Below are 15,715 nucleotides of genomic sequence, written 5' to 3'. Positions count from 1 at the left end.
AAGATCCCGCACTGACCTTAAGTTTAAGCATATTTTAATAGTAATGTATCCCTTGTAATAAATTTGTCAGGTAAGGCCATAAACGTATTGATTTATGGCGTTTTGAGGGCAGAGAAAAGATTAAAATTAAAAACGTTTTCATGGCGATACGACGGCTCGTTGTGGCAAATGTGATAATATATTATATTTTTGTTTATATTCCAGTACGTGCATTCGCATTTTAATTTTCACATCCGCCCCAAATTCTTATAAAACAAATGAATCGACTCTAATAATTCAAAACTTTTGACTAATTGCGGGGCATGATGCACAAAAAAAACCAATAATTCATTGTTTTAAACCCCATTTATTGGATTAAGAGTAGAGTTTGATATAATTTTGAACAACGAAATTAATGCATAATTTATTACATTTATCGTTTGCTTTATGCTAAACCGTCCTGTGTGATTTATGAATAGCTTTTGCTGCTACGCTACGGCCCAATGCACGCGTTAATTCTGTTACGCCTCTAATGCTAATGCATTTAAAGCATAGATTGACAAACAGGGCTCTCTTAATGAGATAGGCAGCACCTAGTCTCTCACTAAGCAAATTATAATAGGGAATTTTTACAAAAAATTCTATGTGTTTGTTGGTCAAACAGTAGGCCCGTCACAATCCGGGCAATGTCCGAAGATTAATGACAAGCTGTCCCTCAGAGAAGTCTCATTTAAGACAGGGTGTTCGAAGACATATTGGTCTGTCAGGCTCGTGGGTTATGCAAGTTGAATTTGATCTGATTCAATTTATGGCTCGATGTCGGAATTGGTTAGGCGCATATTCTGTTTCCAACGTTAGCCAGTGGCTCATATTGAATTAGGTACAAATGGTATTCTACTATTGAGATTATAGCTCCCTATGCCGACATGCATTTTTAATGCCTAATGTTAAATTCAGTTTGTGATTACGGAGGCTTCTTGGCTACGCTAATTTGCTTAATTTCCCTTCATCCAATTCACTAACAACCAAATAATTTTGTCCCTGTTGAAAGGATTTGCTGTGTCTTGGAGGCTAATGCGATGCATAATGCAATTATTTCAGATCCTGAGGGTAACCAAAAATCCTTCGAACATGTCGATCATGTATACTCATATCTACGAGGAGAGCCTCAAAAGTACCCGACCCGACATATAAATGCTGGTTTTTTTGTTAAAAATTTCACTATATTACAAAGACCTAACCTTATGCTTAAGTCTAAAGTTTGAGGGTGCTACGTTGGTTTGTGTTTATTTTGGAGCCCTTTTTAGTGAACGCTTTTAGAGATTTTGTGAACATGGAAAAAATTTTTTGTCAATACGCGATTTAATTCTTTGATTTGAAAGGTTTTGGTCCATCCAACATCAAAGCGGAGTTAGATTCCACTCTGGGGAAATCTGGTCCGTAGGGGACATGATAGGTAATTCAAAAAGTACTGTACATCGCATTTTAACCAATGGATGGGATATGAGAAACATGTGTGTAAGATCGGTGCCGCGATTATTCATAATTGAACAAAAACAGCGCCATGAGGATGTTTCAAAAAAGTAGTGAAATATGGGTCCATCATTTCACACCTGACACCAAAGAGCAATCAAAACAATGGATTCAAAGGGAGAATCGGCTCCAAAGAAGACGAAAACCTTTCCATCTGCAGGAAAGGCGATGACGTCAGTTTTTTGGGCTGCACGTGGGATAATTCTTATAGACTATTTCCCTAATAGGAAAAATAATAAACGGAAAATATTATCAAAATTTATTACAGCATTTGAGCGAAGAAATTAAGAAATAGCAAACGCATTTGGCGAACAACGCACCAGTCCACATTTTTGTCATCGGGATGACTAAAATCAATCAACTTGGTTTCGGACTTTCTCCTCGCCCACTTTATTTGCCAGATTTAGCTCCCTCATCTGATTTTATATTTCCAATTTTCAAAAAATGGCTCGATGGAAGGAGATTTGCCAATAATGAAGAGGTAGACTCCGAGGTTGATACCTATTTTGAAACATTCGAAGCTTCTGATTATAAACAGGGAATAAAAGCTAAAGAACATCGCTGGAAAAAGTGTGTCAATTTTAAAGGAGACTATATTGAGAAATATTTTCCAATATTTTTTTCTTTAAATGTTAGGTCAGGTATTTCTGGGACTATCCTGGTACATGCTATTATAGAAGAACTTCTAAAACTATGAAACAAATCTTGCTTTTTTATGGTGCCCGTGTGACGTGGTTTAATAGTTAAAAAGAATCTAAAAATTAAAAACAGTAGAGTAATCTTATGAAATTCTTTTCAACAAATCCACTTTCACCGGTCCCAACGCCATCATTCAAGAATTGTGGGAGAAGCCATGACTGGCCTTAGCAAGTCTGGTTACCCACTTTTAAAACTTTGAGCGGCGAAACTCGGGCAGGCGTGGGACAATTACCTTAAAAATAGCTCAAATTAATCGTCTCGACGAGCTCTATAAAATTCCGCACACCGTTTGAACACATTTTCTTCGGTTTCCGAGATCTAGCATCACTGTTGTCTCTAATTTTTACGATTTTTTAGTACCAAAAATGACAGTTCGAAAAGTGCCTTTCCAAGGTGCCACGACCTAAAGTCAATAAAAGACACATATGAGTCCTTTGGACTGAAAAACAGTACATCGAAAATTTCGAAGTTTTTTTTGAAAAATGTCAAAAGTTAAAATAAACCCGGGGAATGTTGCTGTACCTTCCTGGCTTGCACTATATATCGGTTCTGTTACTTAATTAACCACTGTTTTCCATAAATTTCCAAGTTTCTGGTTGATGTGACACACGAAAGAACAGATAAAGATTTAGCAGAAATCAATTCCCACACCTACGGCGTGACCTCGCTTTATTGAATATATCTCGTCGACAACAAATACCATTTGTCCTCAACCAAACCTTCACGTACTTCTAAAAACAGTCGTTCATCCTACCTCTCCATTTTATCTTTGATCTCGACTGCTTACGAGTGCAAAAGAATTAATATATTTCAGAGGGAATCGTTCGAGGCTTAGGCACCGAAGTCTGACAAATGCCCCTTTGAAATCATGCTTTACGTCGTATGAACACAAATTCCCCGGAAACCGCGTTTTGCGGGTTTAGGTGTTGAGGAAATATTTTGATACCAGAAAATGGTGTGTATTTTATTTGGGTATAGTCGCAACGATTTAGGGATGAAGCGCTTTTGTGATCTGGAAATACCCCAACTCCACCCAAAAGTACATTTGAGATACGGAAAACCACTAGAATTAGGTCTTTGATCTGACCCCAGACAAGTTTTTTTGTTTTACCTTCGCAATGACAATTAAATCACGAAGTTGGTTTTAGACTTAATTTTAAAATAATTCTAAACCTTATCAGATAATGCCAGTTCATATATTATTACCTGTTGCTAATCAAGAATTTCACATTCGCGATGGGCCTCAAGGAGAATGAGGGCAGTGACACGCCACAAATACTCGCGATTATTGCAGGTAAGGTTGAAAACAGTTACAAGATAAACTATTTTATTCAATTTTGGTATATTTACAGGATGTTTCATTTAAAAGAGCACAAACGATTATCTCCTAAACCAAATTTTCAATTAAAAAAGTTTCAAATAAATATTGATTTTTATGGAAGACGACGTCCAACGCATATAAGCAAATTTTTATTCAAGGTCATTTAAAGGATATTTCAAAGCGAACATTGTTTTTTTAAATGGACACCAATTTTTTTGGAAAATTTGCAAAAAGCTTAAAAAATAAAGTATTTTTGCCGGAAAAGGTTTTTTCTAAAATTTCTCATTATCCAAATAACAACAAAAATTGCAGTGCCACATTAAAAATAACACACGACTTAAATTATAAAAAAAACTTTATTAATGGAGAATAAAAATTCACAGGTTCTAAAACTTATTTCAAAATCATACTAAAAATAACTTTTCAACATTTATCAGTCGAACAAATACTCAAAATGTTGATATTCGGCATCGAGACATCTTCCAATTCTCATGGTGAACCATCTTGAAACATTTCTAAGAATTTGTTCAATGATTGCTTCATAAGCTACTCTGATGCGACTTTTCATATCATCCGGAATTGTCAAAACTTGAATATACATTTATTCTTTAAGATAACTCCAAAGAGAAAAGTCTAATGAGGTCAAGTCAGGTGGTATGGGTAGCTAGTTTATTGAATCATTACGTTTTATTCAGTTTTCAGGAACCAATTCATTTAAAATGTTTCGTTCCACATCAGTGAAATGGGCTGGATATTTATTATGGTGATACCATAAAGCAACTATTCGATAAAATGCAGTCTTCTAACAACGCCAGCAGATCATTCAGCAGAAAACTACAGTAATTTTCTCCATTTAAATTGATTTTAATAAAAAATGATCCTATTATTTTGTTGCCGACAAATCCGCACCAAACATTAATTGACCGAGGTCTTTGATGTTCTATTTACCTTAGCCAAAGAGGATATCCATGGGATCAATAGCGCATGTTGTGGCAATTTACCTTATCATAGTTCGTGAAAATTGATTCGTTGAAAAAAAACACATTGAAAAAAAATCTTTTAAGTAAAATTTTTTCCTTGCCCAAGTACAAAATTGCATTCGTTTTTCAATATCATTGCCATGTAATTCTTGACGGAGGGAAACATGATACGGATGCAACTTATTCAATTTTGAAACGCACACTGGCCAACAAAATGCCTCAATCTCTTGCCAATTGACGGCAACTTACATGGGGATCAACAGCTATAGCCGCTAAAATAGTTATTTGGTTGTTTTCATTGGTGGCAGTTCTTTCGCGGATTTTTTACTTATCTCCACATTGCCATTTTCAAGAAATTTCTTGAATACTCCATAAAAAGTTCGATGACTAGGTGCTCTTTTTTCAGGAAATCTTTGCATATAAATCCAATAAGCTTCAGTGCTGTTTCGACCACTTTTTCTATAAGCTAATAACATTTGAATTTTGTTTTCTTTAGAGAAATTATCAATTTTTTATTTTTAAATCAACAACTTTAGTTGAAAAATAAATAATTAGCTGTATCTTAAATTTGAAATTTATAAATAAATCCGACACCCAAAAAAAAATTACAAGTACATTCTAGTGAAAACATGGCTTTTTTATTCGATTGATACATTGTAAAAAGAATTTTTAGTACGATTTTGTATTGATTTTTAGAATTTGTGAATTTTTATTTTCCATCAATAAAGTTTTTTCGTAATTTAAATCATTTTAAGTAATTTTCAAGTTTTAAATGAGCCACTTCAATTTTTGTTGACATTTGGAAAACGAGAAATTTTAGAAAGAAACTTTTTCAGCAAAAAGTACTTCATTTTTTAAGCTATATGTAAATTTATCCAAAAAAAATGGTGTTCCATAAAAAAAATTGGTTTTGAAATATCCTTTAAATGATCTTAAGTAAAAAATTGTTTATGTATTGGACGTCACTTCTCATAACAAGCAATATTTTAATGTTTGTTTGAAACTTTTTTTGATTTTAAATTTGGTTTTGGATATAATGGTTTGTGCCACTATAAATGAAACATCCTGTATTAAGAGTCGATTATTTGCTACTTAGTGTAATTAAAAAAAATTGCCGATAACTCCGTAACTGTGTGTAGGAAAACTCATTAGATTGCCCAAAAGTAAATTGTCAGAATATACTCAAAATTGAAGAATTTTTTTCAATAAATCCATGACTCAAACCTGTTTATTCACTTTTTATATGACAATATAAGTGCATTACGTGGTCTTTGCCTCGCGGCATATGGAAACGACGACGCACAAAGCGTTTTGTAAAGAGCATGAGCTTATACATAAACTATATACAATAGTTTTTATCACAAGTGCGGCAATATTATGATTAATTGACGCTTTTAAGCATCAAAGAGTCTTATTAATTTGCTAAAGTATTTAGACATGCCGGAACTGAAATTTCTATGCTATTGTTCTCTAATGAGCATACATGCATTATAAAGGACGTTTTGTCTATATGTGAATTTGTGTAATATTCATGTTCAGTCTTATAAATTTGTGAAAAAACTTAAACATGCCAGAATTAAAATGTTCTATAACAATGTTTCACTAGTAACCATACATACATTAAAAATACCAGTTGATGTCATGATAAACGGTTTTATGCACGCTAGAGCGTTCATACAACAGTAATTATGATGTATGCGTAATAAAAATAATGATTATTCAATTTTGATAGGTTAAGAGTCAATTATTCAACGCCTATTAACGTCGTAAATACCGTTTTATTCACTAGAGGTAAAAAAAAATGAATCCACTAATACCAAAAAGGTGCCGGTTTTAAAACTCGCTACGATGGAATTAATCGTTCTTCTCGTGAATAAACAATGGTTTAAGTCACTCGTTATATAAATAACCATTAATGTAATTATTAAATAGCGTGCATTCCTGGAGTGAGCAGCGCTCTGCTCTTTTCTTGGCCATCCCCCTTCCTCTTAGTCTTAATTAACGATCAAGAGAACTATGATATCTCAGAAATCCAAGCAGAATTACTACCAATATTTCTGCCAATAGGTAAATAATAAATACTAACATTACCATTAACGATACTCAAACAACTCCATTTCAGGTATTCTGATTAGTTCTATTTTCTTGTTCAAAATCCACGACAAAATTGGAAGGAAATATACGCTGCTCTTACTATGTGTACCGCAGTTCCTTTTCTGGTTGATCACAATTTTTGCCAGAGATATTTACAGTTTCTACATTGGGAGATTTATATGCGGCGTTGCCGATGGTATAATGTACGCGGCCTTACCCATATACATAAGTGAAGTGGCAACGCCGAGAGTGCGAGGAACATGGGGAAATGGCCAGACCTTTTCTTTTAACGCTGGTTTTTTGCTTATCAATGTTTTAGGTAAGTATTTTTGCCTTTTAAAGGCCTAATACTGCTGGACAAGAGCTTTCTTACATGAATTTGGAGGAAATATTTCCATGCTTAGCTTTTACATACATAATTTTTAACAATAACAGCAACATTCGAGATTGGGAAATTTATAGTCTGTTTAATATAAATGCGAAACAGGGCTCTGACAGGCTGAGGGATTAATACACAAAACCCATTTCTATTATATGGCAGCTTAATTTTGTGTAAGTACCAAGTGATGGATAGGAATCGATAGACACCCCAATAGGGTCTTAGAAATTCTCTTCGGGAAATTGAAATATTATTAATTTATATCTCGGCGATCATATTGCAAATAATATTCGAGTATCAATAATCCAAGTCTAGTAAATCTGAAATTATCTCAGTCTAGGTTTGCTTAAGCTCAAAGCTGCTCTTATGGCTTATGTACTTAATACTCCAAATAATGATTTTACCATATGTCTGGTTCGTTAGTATTAGAAAAGGTATTTTCAGTTGGATAATAATATATTTTTTTTAATTATGTATGAACAATAATTTTTAGATTGGTCTCAGAAAGTATTTTTTTTAATTCGAAAAATTTGTCTTTCGCCAAATGATAATTTTTCACGATGAATAATTTTCATCCTCGATCAGAACATTCAGCTCGCTTTGCGTATGGACTGTTCGGGATTTTTAAAATATCAGTTCCCAAATCGAGGGGAACAACTCCGTGCGCGGTGGTCGAACTAACTGCGCACCGGCCACCGCGATCACCAAATTTGATGAATGTGATTGTTTGTCAACTTGTGAAAAATGTTACTTTTTTCGCTTCGACACCCATTGAACTTGAGGAAGATTTATGGAACTGCTTCAATAACGAATTCACTATTAGAAAAAGGGACATTCAATTATTCAATAGAGTAAACTTTAATTTTCAGCGAACAAGGCATTTATGTGTAAGAGAAAATGGAGATCATTTTAAACAGCATCTTCAGTTAAATTTGAATGAAACAAGTTTAAATGAATAGAAGATTTTACATTCTAATATATTTTCAATTATAATCTTAATATAAGTTATGAATACAAGGTAAGATTAATGCTCTTTAACGAAAAAACATGTTCGCATTTTAAAAGTTGTCAGTGGTAATCTTCTCCTTATTCTTCCTGTATAAGTTTGAACTAGTTCATAAACTGTGTAAAAAATAGTATATTATCAGGCGAGCATTTTATACTAGCTTTTTTATGATTCTTTAAGGGAGAAGTTAATGCTTTTATGACTCTCTAACGGAGAAGCACAGGCGGATGTAACGTAAGTCTCCAAATGATCTCCAAAGCGAGTATAATACTGTCTTTTATCTACGATCATTAGTAATGATAAGGTCCATTGAGAATAAAAACTTAGATGCTTTAAAACTCATAAAGTGTGGTGTGAAATTTGGGGCAACATGGTTTTGGGAATTTCTTCTCCTGAAAAACTGAATGGGGAACAAGACTTGATCTTTTTGAGAAATGGCTTACTTCTAGTATTGGAGGACATTCCTCTATTCTTAAGATGATATTTTTGGTTTATAAGGTGGTGCCCTTAGTCATTACGTTATACATATAAGGAAGTTCTTGAACGTGAATTGTCCATATCAGTCAATTGATCGAGGTGGGAAACGTCTGTGGCCACCACGAAGTCCCGACTTAAAACCATAGGATTTTTTTTTGTTATAGTTAAGCTAAATCGCTCTATTTACTTGGCCTTTAGCACCCAATACTCACTAATATTCTTGTTCCTAAAATATGTACCTACTGAAAATTACTTTAAAAAATATCAACTATACCTGTGCTATAAGAAAGCCACAAGCTCCCTGACGTTTCATAAATTTCCAGGTAACTATTTCACAATCCACCAAACAGCCTACATATGCCTGACCTTGCCAATTCTGTCTGCGATATTATTCCTGCGAATCCCGGAATCTCCTTATTATTATCTGATGAAAGGGCAGGACGAAAGGGCCCGGACGTCCCTTCAATGGCTGTTGAGAAAACCCGATATCGAATCTGACTTCCTGCAATTGAAGGCGGACGTCCAGCGACAAATATCGGAGACCGGGACGTGGCCGGACTTGTACAACATTGTCAGCAACAGAAAGGCCCTGAGGGCCAGTTTATTCCTCAGATTTGCTCAACAGTCTGCCGGAATCGGTACTTTCGAGAACTATATTCAATATATTTTCGATAAATCCAATAGTGGAATGTTAAGCCCGCAAATTTCTTCGATAATTTTCTCTGCGTTATTGTGGATAGTAATGACTCTATTCAGTATAGGGCTTCTGGACAAATTTGGCAGGAGAAAGAGCTTTATTATCTCCTCTCTTGGTTGCTCGATTCTCTTAGCAGCGGAAAGCATTTATTTCTTCTTAGATCAGTTTTATTCGGACAGTATCGACTTGTCCAACTGCCAATGGTTTCCCTTGGCAGCCCTAATGGTCTACATAATTACGTATTGCGGCGGATTAGGCCCTCTGCCAAGCTTAATGGCAGGAGAGTTGTTCTCTGCCAGTATTAAGGGCAAAGGGCTTGGAGTTACTAATGTAGGGCTAGCAATAATTTTGTTTGCAAGCGCCTTTATATTCCAATCTTTAACAACTTCCGTGGGGCTGTATGCCCCATTTGCCGTTTACTCAACTCTTACTTTTATCTGTTTTATGTTGTCTTTTTATGTTATTCCTGAGACGAAAGGTAAAACGCTTGAAGAAATTCAACAAGACTTGAAAGGTAACGCGATAATTAGAGTGACATTTTAACCTGTTTCTATTAAACTGAGACTTTGCGAAACTCGAGTGGATTTTATTCTGCAAATAGAGCTAAGTTTTAAACAATTGGATGCTAAAGGTAGAAAACGTTAGATCCATCCAACTGTTTGATTGTTAGGAGTAATTTATCGAAATAGCCTAGTAGAGCAACTTCTGGGATAGCGCAATAAAAATCCATATATCTTGGTCATTTATCCTTTACGACTTTTGGTGTTTTTTGGCCGGCAGCATAAAGTAGTAATTACCTAATGGGGCAGTTAGTTCGGTAAAAGATAAATATTGAACATAACTCACATGTTCCATTGCAGCAGTTAAATTATTGCCCCGTTTAAGAAATAAAACAGGGAAGCTGCTATTTTTGTAAATGAAGGTTGTCTAGTGAACGAAACCGACCACCATTTATCTTCATAACTCACAGTAGTTTAAGGTGGCAAATAAAATAAATAATGTAGTAATAGCTCCTTTAGGTGGACACACGAACACACGTAATCGCGAGAAATAACCCCGACTTGGAATGCTCGAATTTCTTGAGCTACTCGCACAAACAAACATTTTCTTTGATCTCTTCGTTCGAATATCAAAACGCAGAAATCACATTTTCTCGTTTCTGCGTAACATAAAACATTGATAAAATGATAATCCTCGCTATAAAGTAACATTTTGCAAGTTGTCTTGAATAAAGAAAAGCAGTAAGTAAATATTCGACATTTTAGTTTATTCCCTTTGTTCTTTGTTTCTGCACATTTCTGTTATAGATAGACGAGGAACGGAGGCGATTAACGAAAGCAACAACTGCGGCATAATAGGCATCGATTTTGGTGCCGTGGAAAATACAAAATGCGGTCGGATTTGCAATGCAATATTTCAAAAACGACTAGATTTCGATGTGGAAATGCTTAAAGTTTTGCCAGGAATCTGTTAGATTCACAGAATTGCGGTTGTTGCACAGTTCATCTAAATATTGAAGGAATAAGTCATCACCATAGGCCACGTGAGAAAAGCAGCAAAATTCATTCAATATGAGCAAGGCGCTCATATTGAAAATTCAAAAATATATTATTAAAGGTAAATTTCAATGTGCTTTTTATATACCGTTTTTTTAAAATAGATGCTGGTCTTTTTATTAGTACTTAGTAAAGAATTTATTCAGGTACCTATAGGTCTTCCCAGTAAAATCTATCTTTGCATGCACCTGATAGTTTCCAATTATTTCTGAACGTGATTTATATGGCTATCCGTAACATTACAGGGCCATCTGCATCTTCGCGCGGTCATCTGTATTTCTCCGCATTTTGTCCTGTCCATATATTATCCCACATATACAGTCAGTCACAAAAGTCTACGTACACCAGTAAATTGTAATCAATAAACTACTGAAATATATATTTTTATTTTATTACAGATTAATGGCATTCTGATAGTAATATACAGGGTGTCCCAGAAATAAGTGCCATAATTTGAATCAATAATAGAACTCGTAAAAAGCAACATTTTTTCAAGTACATTTTTTTGCGTTAGAGATATAGTTTTCCAGTTCAATTCATTAAAAGATTTATTACAATTCCGTTACCCGCCTATGGCACCTAAAATTATTTATCCTATTTCGGATCCTTCGCATAGATACCTACCGAATTTTTTGCCTGCTTTCTGACGTACATGTCTTTTTTGCAAATAGTCAATAAACGCATACAGCTAAGTAGGAGAAGTTAATGGTTATTGGGGTTTTACGTTATTTACTGTTAAAATAATTTAAATTTTTGACTTACCTTCAAGAGACCCTACGAGCCTAAACCTCCTACGAGCCCGATTAGAATTTCCACGGGCTTCCCTATAAGCTAACACCATATCAGTGTATTCATTATTTGTAAAACACGGCATTTCACACGAAAATTTCTTAATATTTTCAAACACTAACAATAACAGAAACGACACGTATCAATCGTAAACAATACAAGCCTTGCGGTGCATCGAGCTTGACTCACGGTTAGTAAAAAAATTTTACGATAAGAAAACATCAACAAAATATCCAGTGTGTATTTGGATTTCTTTTTAATCCATAAGCGGTGCCAGAGTGATTTTAATTGGTAAAAATACCGGAAGTAAATGTGACTTAAAAAAAAACTTCTTTGACAAAAGTTGTTACCATTGATGAGTTCTGTTACTTGTTGAAATTGTGACACTTATTTCTGGGACACCCTGTATGTATAAATCACACAAAAAATAAAAAATTCCGATATGAGTGTTTGAAAGAGATCAATAAATTAAGAATTTTTGTCCCGCGAAAGTCTACGTACAGTAAATATTAAAGTAACATATTAAGTAAAATAATAATATTGTTCGTAAAAAATTAATACTTTGTTGGTTCCCATTTGCATCAATCGCACCCTGAAGGCGCTTAGGCATAGACAAGACCAAAGTTTCTGTTACAGCTGGTGGTATTTCTGCCCAGGAAGTATACAACGCACTCTTCAATGATTCCTTGTTTGTAATCTTACATTTTCTGATTTTTCTTTCCAGTTCGTCCCATAAATGTTCAATGGGGTTTAAGTCAGGTGACTGAGGAGGTGAATACAATTACTTGAGTACATTATAGAGAAGCCATTCTCATACAATTTTAGCTGTATGCTTGGGATCGTTGTCCTGCTGGAATATTCAATGATCGTCAAGTTGTAATTGTCGGACTGATGGTAATAAATTGTCTTGCAACATTTTCATATACCGCTTATGATCTATTGTAGAATCAATGAATACTAATTTGCCCACGACAGCCGCCGCTATAGACCCCCAAACCAAGACGTTGCCTTCCCCATGCTTAACCGTTAGTACTATATTTTAAGACTTCAGTTCTTCATTAACTTTCCGCCAAATTTTTCCTTTACCGTCACAACTGAAAATGTTGTACTCGCTATCATCAGTAAAGAGTACAATTTTCCAAAACTCAAAATCTATCTTTATTTGCAATTTTACAAATTCTAATCGTTTCTGTTTATTTTGAATAGAAATGAACGGTTTCTTCCTTGGGATCCTTTGATGATATCCATGTGAACGTAAAACTCTTTTTATTGTTTCACAATGTAAATACAATCTTTCCACTTTCACTTTCAAGTTCAGACACAAGTTTTGGGGCACTCGTTTTGGGTTCAGATCTGATTATCCGTAGGATCATGCGAGCATCTCGCTTGTTTAATTTTCTTGGTTGGCCTGTCCTTTGCTTATTAAGTACATGACTTTTTTCAAAATTTGTAATTATTGTCTGCACTGTACCGCGTAGCAATTTTTCAATATCTGCTATGTTTGCATATGATTTTCTTTTTTTCGTAACTTAACAATTAACTCTCGAATATGTAATAAAATGTCTGCTCTTCCCATATTTGTTGGTAACATTTTTACAAACACATCAAATCTACTCTCCAATTAAACGTATTAGGACTTGCGACGTATTGTTATATCATGGATTATAGTTATATTATTTATTAGTTTAAATGTCCAAAGTGAGTTTAAGAAACTGATGTTACGCCCATGGACAACCCCAGCCATTGGGTAATACTGTTGGAATTCCCAGCGCTTAACACCCATCTTCGGCTGAGGGAAGTTATTTTATGATTGGGATTTCCAGCACTATTCTTTGTCGGACTAAAATTGCGAATCTAAATTAAAGGTACCACCAAACGAATACAATGGCTGGGCTCCAATAAAAGCCCAGCGACCATGCCTCTAAGTGCTACGCATTAACGCGACAAGGTAGCCTAGAAGACGCTAATGGGGCCTTATCGGGAGTACGTCTATGGGTGTTACACCTCCGTATCAGTACTTAAGGAGGGTGCGAAACTGAAGCGGCTCTCTTTTCTCGTTACTTCATCACGGACTCGTGCGTGCTAGATTCTTCTCGTCAACATTCTTTAAATAACGTATCTCTCGATATTGTATAGTTGTTAATGTTACCAATAAACCTTTGTTAAGTTAAGAAGGTTTAGTTTCTTTTATACGCGAAAACAGTGTCTCTGAGACTGCGAACTCAGGGTGGTCCTTCATAATCGATCAATCCAGTCCACGATCTACGTAGTTCACGGTTATCGTATCGAAAGGGGTGAATCGACCCAACCACGTACACGCGCCAAATTTGGACCAAACAAAACGTAGGATGCTATTTTTATATTAACAAAATGTGATAAGAATTTTTTTTTAATTGTTGATCTAGAATATTATTTACTGTACGTAGACTTTTGTGGGGCAAAAATTCTAAATTTATTGATCTATTTTAAACACTTATATTTGTATTTCCTATTTCTTGTGAGATTTATATATTACTACCATAATACCATTAATCTATGTATAATAAAATTTAAAAAATTATTTCAGTAGTTTATTAGTTTCAAGAAATTTAAATAGTGTATGTAGACTTTTATAACTGACTGTAGACGTCTGGTACCGAAAACAACCGAAGTCCGTTAGGGCCCAGAGATGAAGGAATTAATGTGGTTTCGATTTAGACCATTCAACAACATTTTGAACCACTGTAATCGAAATGCATATTTATCTCTGATTCATTTTTATGTGACTTACCGTCATGACTAATTTCTTCAATATTTAAACAGGGTTTAGTTAATATAACAAAACTCGATGCACCCTGTATAAGCGGAACTATACTGCTCAAAATAATTTCGGGAATAAGGCCAATTCGCTCAATCGCGTGCAAAACGGGATTTTTGAGATATAATATTTCGTGTTTCTTTACTGTAGTGTCACGAAGAATGTACAACAAAAGCAGTGTATCTTACAATTGCATTAATACATAAAATTTTATTCAAAAAGAGAAAAATAAACAAAAACACTTTTTTTGGTTTAAAGAAAAAAACGCTTAACTCTATTTACACAAATAAAATTGCTTAAAAATCTCACATTACTCTAACATTCTTACAGAATTTCTACATTTTCTTCATCAAATAGTCTGGTAAAACATTTGCAAGGTTTTTTCCTTTGGAAGACCCTGGTAAAAATCATGAAAAACTTCGTTAATATATAAAAGCAGTTCCAGCAGATCCTTTTTCTTTTCTTCCATTATAGAGTTAGGATAAGCACATTTTGGCAGCATAGATGGAGACTCAGTTTGCCCTCTTCTTTGAAAGGTGACGGTTTTGAAAACTTCATTTTCTTTATGGCCATTTTACATTAAAAAGCTCCAAATATCGATGTTTTTGTATAACACACCCATTTGATATCTTTCCATATAAACTTTTCTTTTTGTTCACTTACTTTGCGTACTTGTAAAGAAGTTTTAAGCAAAGAAAAAAAAAGTCGATGAAATCACTGTTTTAATCTCATTAACTTGGAATTATTGGTCTTTTCCATAAGAGCGAACTAACCTATACCAGTGCCTTGGGTGTTCTATTGGATTCTCATGTTTTCTTTTCTATTAATGAATGATCACTGTCGCAGTCCAACTTTGTATGATCCGGTATTAAACATTATTTCAATTGATTTACTATTTTTCAACAACACCATGAACATTATGATTAAGTGAGAATTTTTATATTACCCCGCATATGTATCAGAAAAAGAATATGTGTGATAGTTTGAAGCAAGGTCAAAAGTATTTTATAGAGGCATGAAGCTATTCGGTTTGCCGCTTTTTCCAATATGCCCTTCATGCCACATACAGCAAATACTCTTATTGTTAATACAGTTATGAATTGTCAAATTGTAAGTCCAGATTTGTCTTTTATAAAATGCAGTCGAAAAGTTTAACTTGGCGAAACATTGTTATAAGTCAAAAATAAAAAAGGTTTAGACCCGTCAATTTTTTGCATTTTCTTTATTTATCTTTTCAGATTCATAAGCAATTTCAGCATCATGCTAATATTTCATTACCTCGTCTTTGAGTTTTACTTTATTCATCTTTGTTACTTCATTTTTTATTAAACTGTGCATCTTATTACATTGAGCACATGTATCCTTACTACAAGTTTTTATCGATATGTTCATGGAATGGAACTCAGAT

At 34.4% G+C, this 15,715-nt stretch overlaps 2 protein-coding genes across 3 annotated transcripts in view; one reads left to right on the top strand and one right to left on the bottom strand.

Moving 5' to 3' along the window:
- LOC136409859 (5-hydroxytryptamine receptor-like) overlaps positions 1-15,715 on the bottom strand; it is a 182,549-nt gene that overhangs the window by 143,862 nt on the left and 22,972 nt on the right. The window lies entirely within an intron of this gene.
- LOC136409864 (facilitated trehalose transporter Tret1-like) lies at positions 3,442-9,828 on the top strand. The gene is made up of 4 exons (XM_066391682.1): positions 3,442-3,505; positions 6,445-6,579; positions 6,635-6,925; positions 8,792-9,828. The coding sequence occupies exons 1-4, from the start codon at positions 3,448-3,450 to the stop codon at positions 9,706-9,708; spliced, it is 1,401 nt and encodes a 466-aa protein (XP_066247779.1). The 5' UTR covers positions 3,442-3,447; the 3' UTR covers positions 9,709-9,828.

Source organism: Euwallacea similis, chromosome 7, assembly GCF_039881205.1.
Source record: "Euwallacea similis isolate ESF13 chromosome 7, ESF131.1, whole genome shotgun sequence".
In the NCBI taxonomy this organism is placed as follows: Eukaryota; Metazoa; Arthropoda; class Insecta; order Coleoptera; family Curculionidae; genus Euwallacea; species Euwallacea similis.
The sequence above is the reverse complement of the archived record's forward strand: the minus strand, read 5'-3'. Positions and strand labels throughout refer to the sequence as shown.

What these genes read in the sequence shown, in the direction of transcription:
- LOC136409864 (XM_066391682.1), top strand. Translation starts at nt 3,448, where the DNA reads ATGGGCCTCAAGGAGAATGAGGGCAGTGACACGCCACAAATACTCGCG. An exon ending in AATACTCGCGATTATTGCAG is followed by an intron (nt 3,506 to 6,444) that starts GTAAGGTTGAAA and finishes ATTATTAAATAG; the next exon opens with CGTGCATTCCTGGAGTGAGC. An exon ending in TTTGCTTATCAATGTTTTAG is followed by an intron (nt 6,926 to 8,791) that starts GTAAGTATTTTT and finishes ATAAATTTCCAG; the next exon opens with GTAACTATTTCACAATCCAC.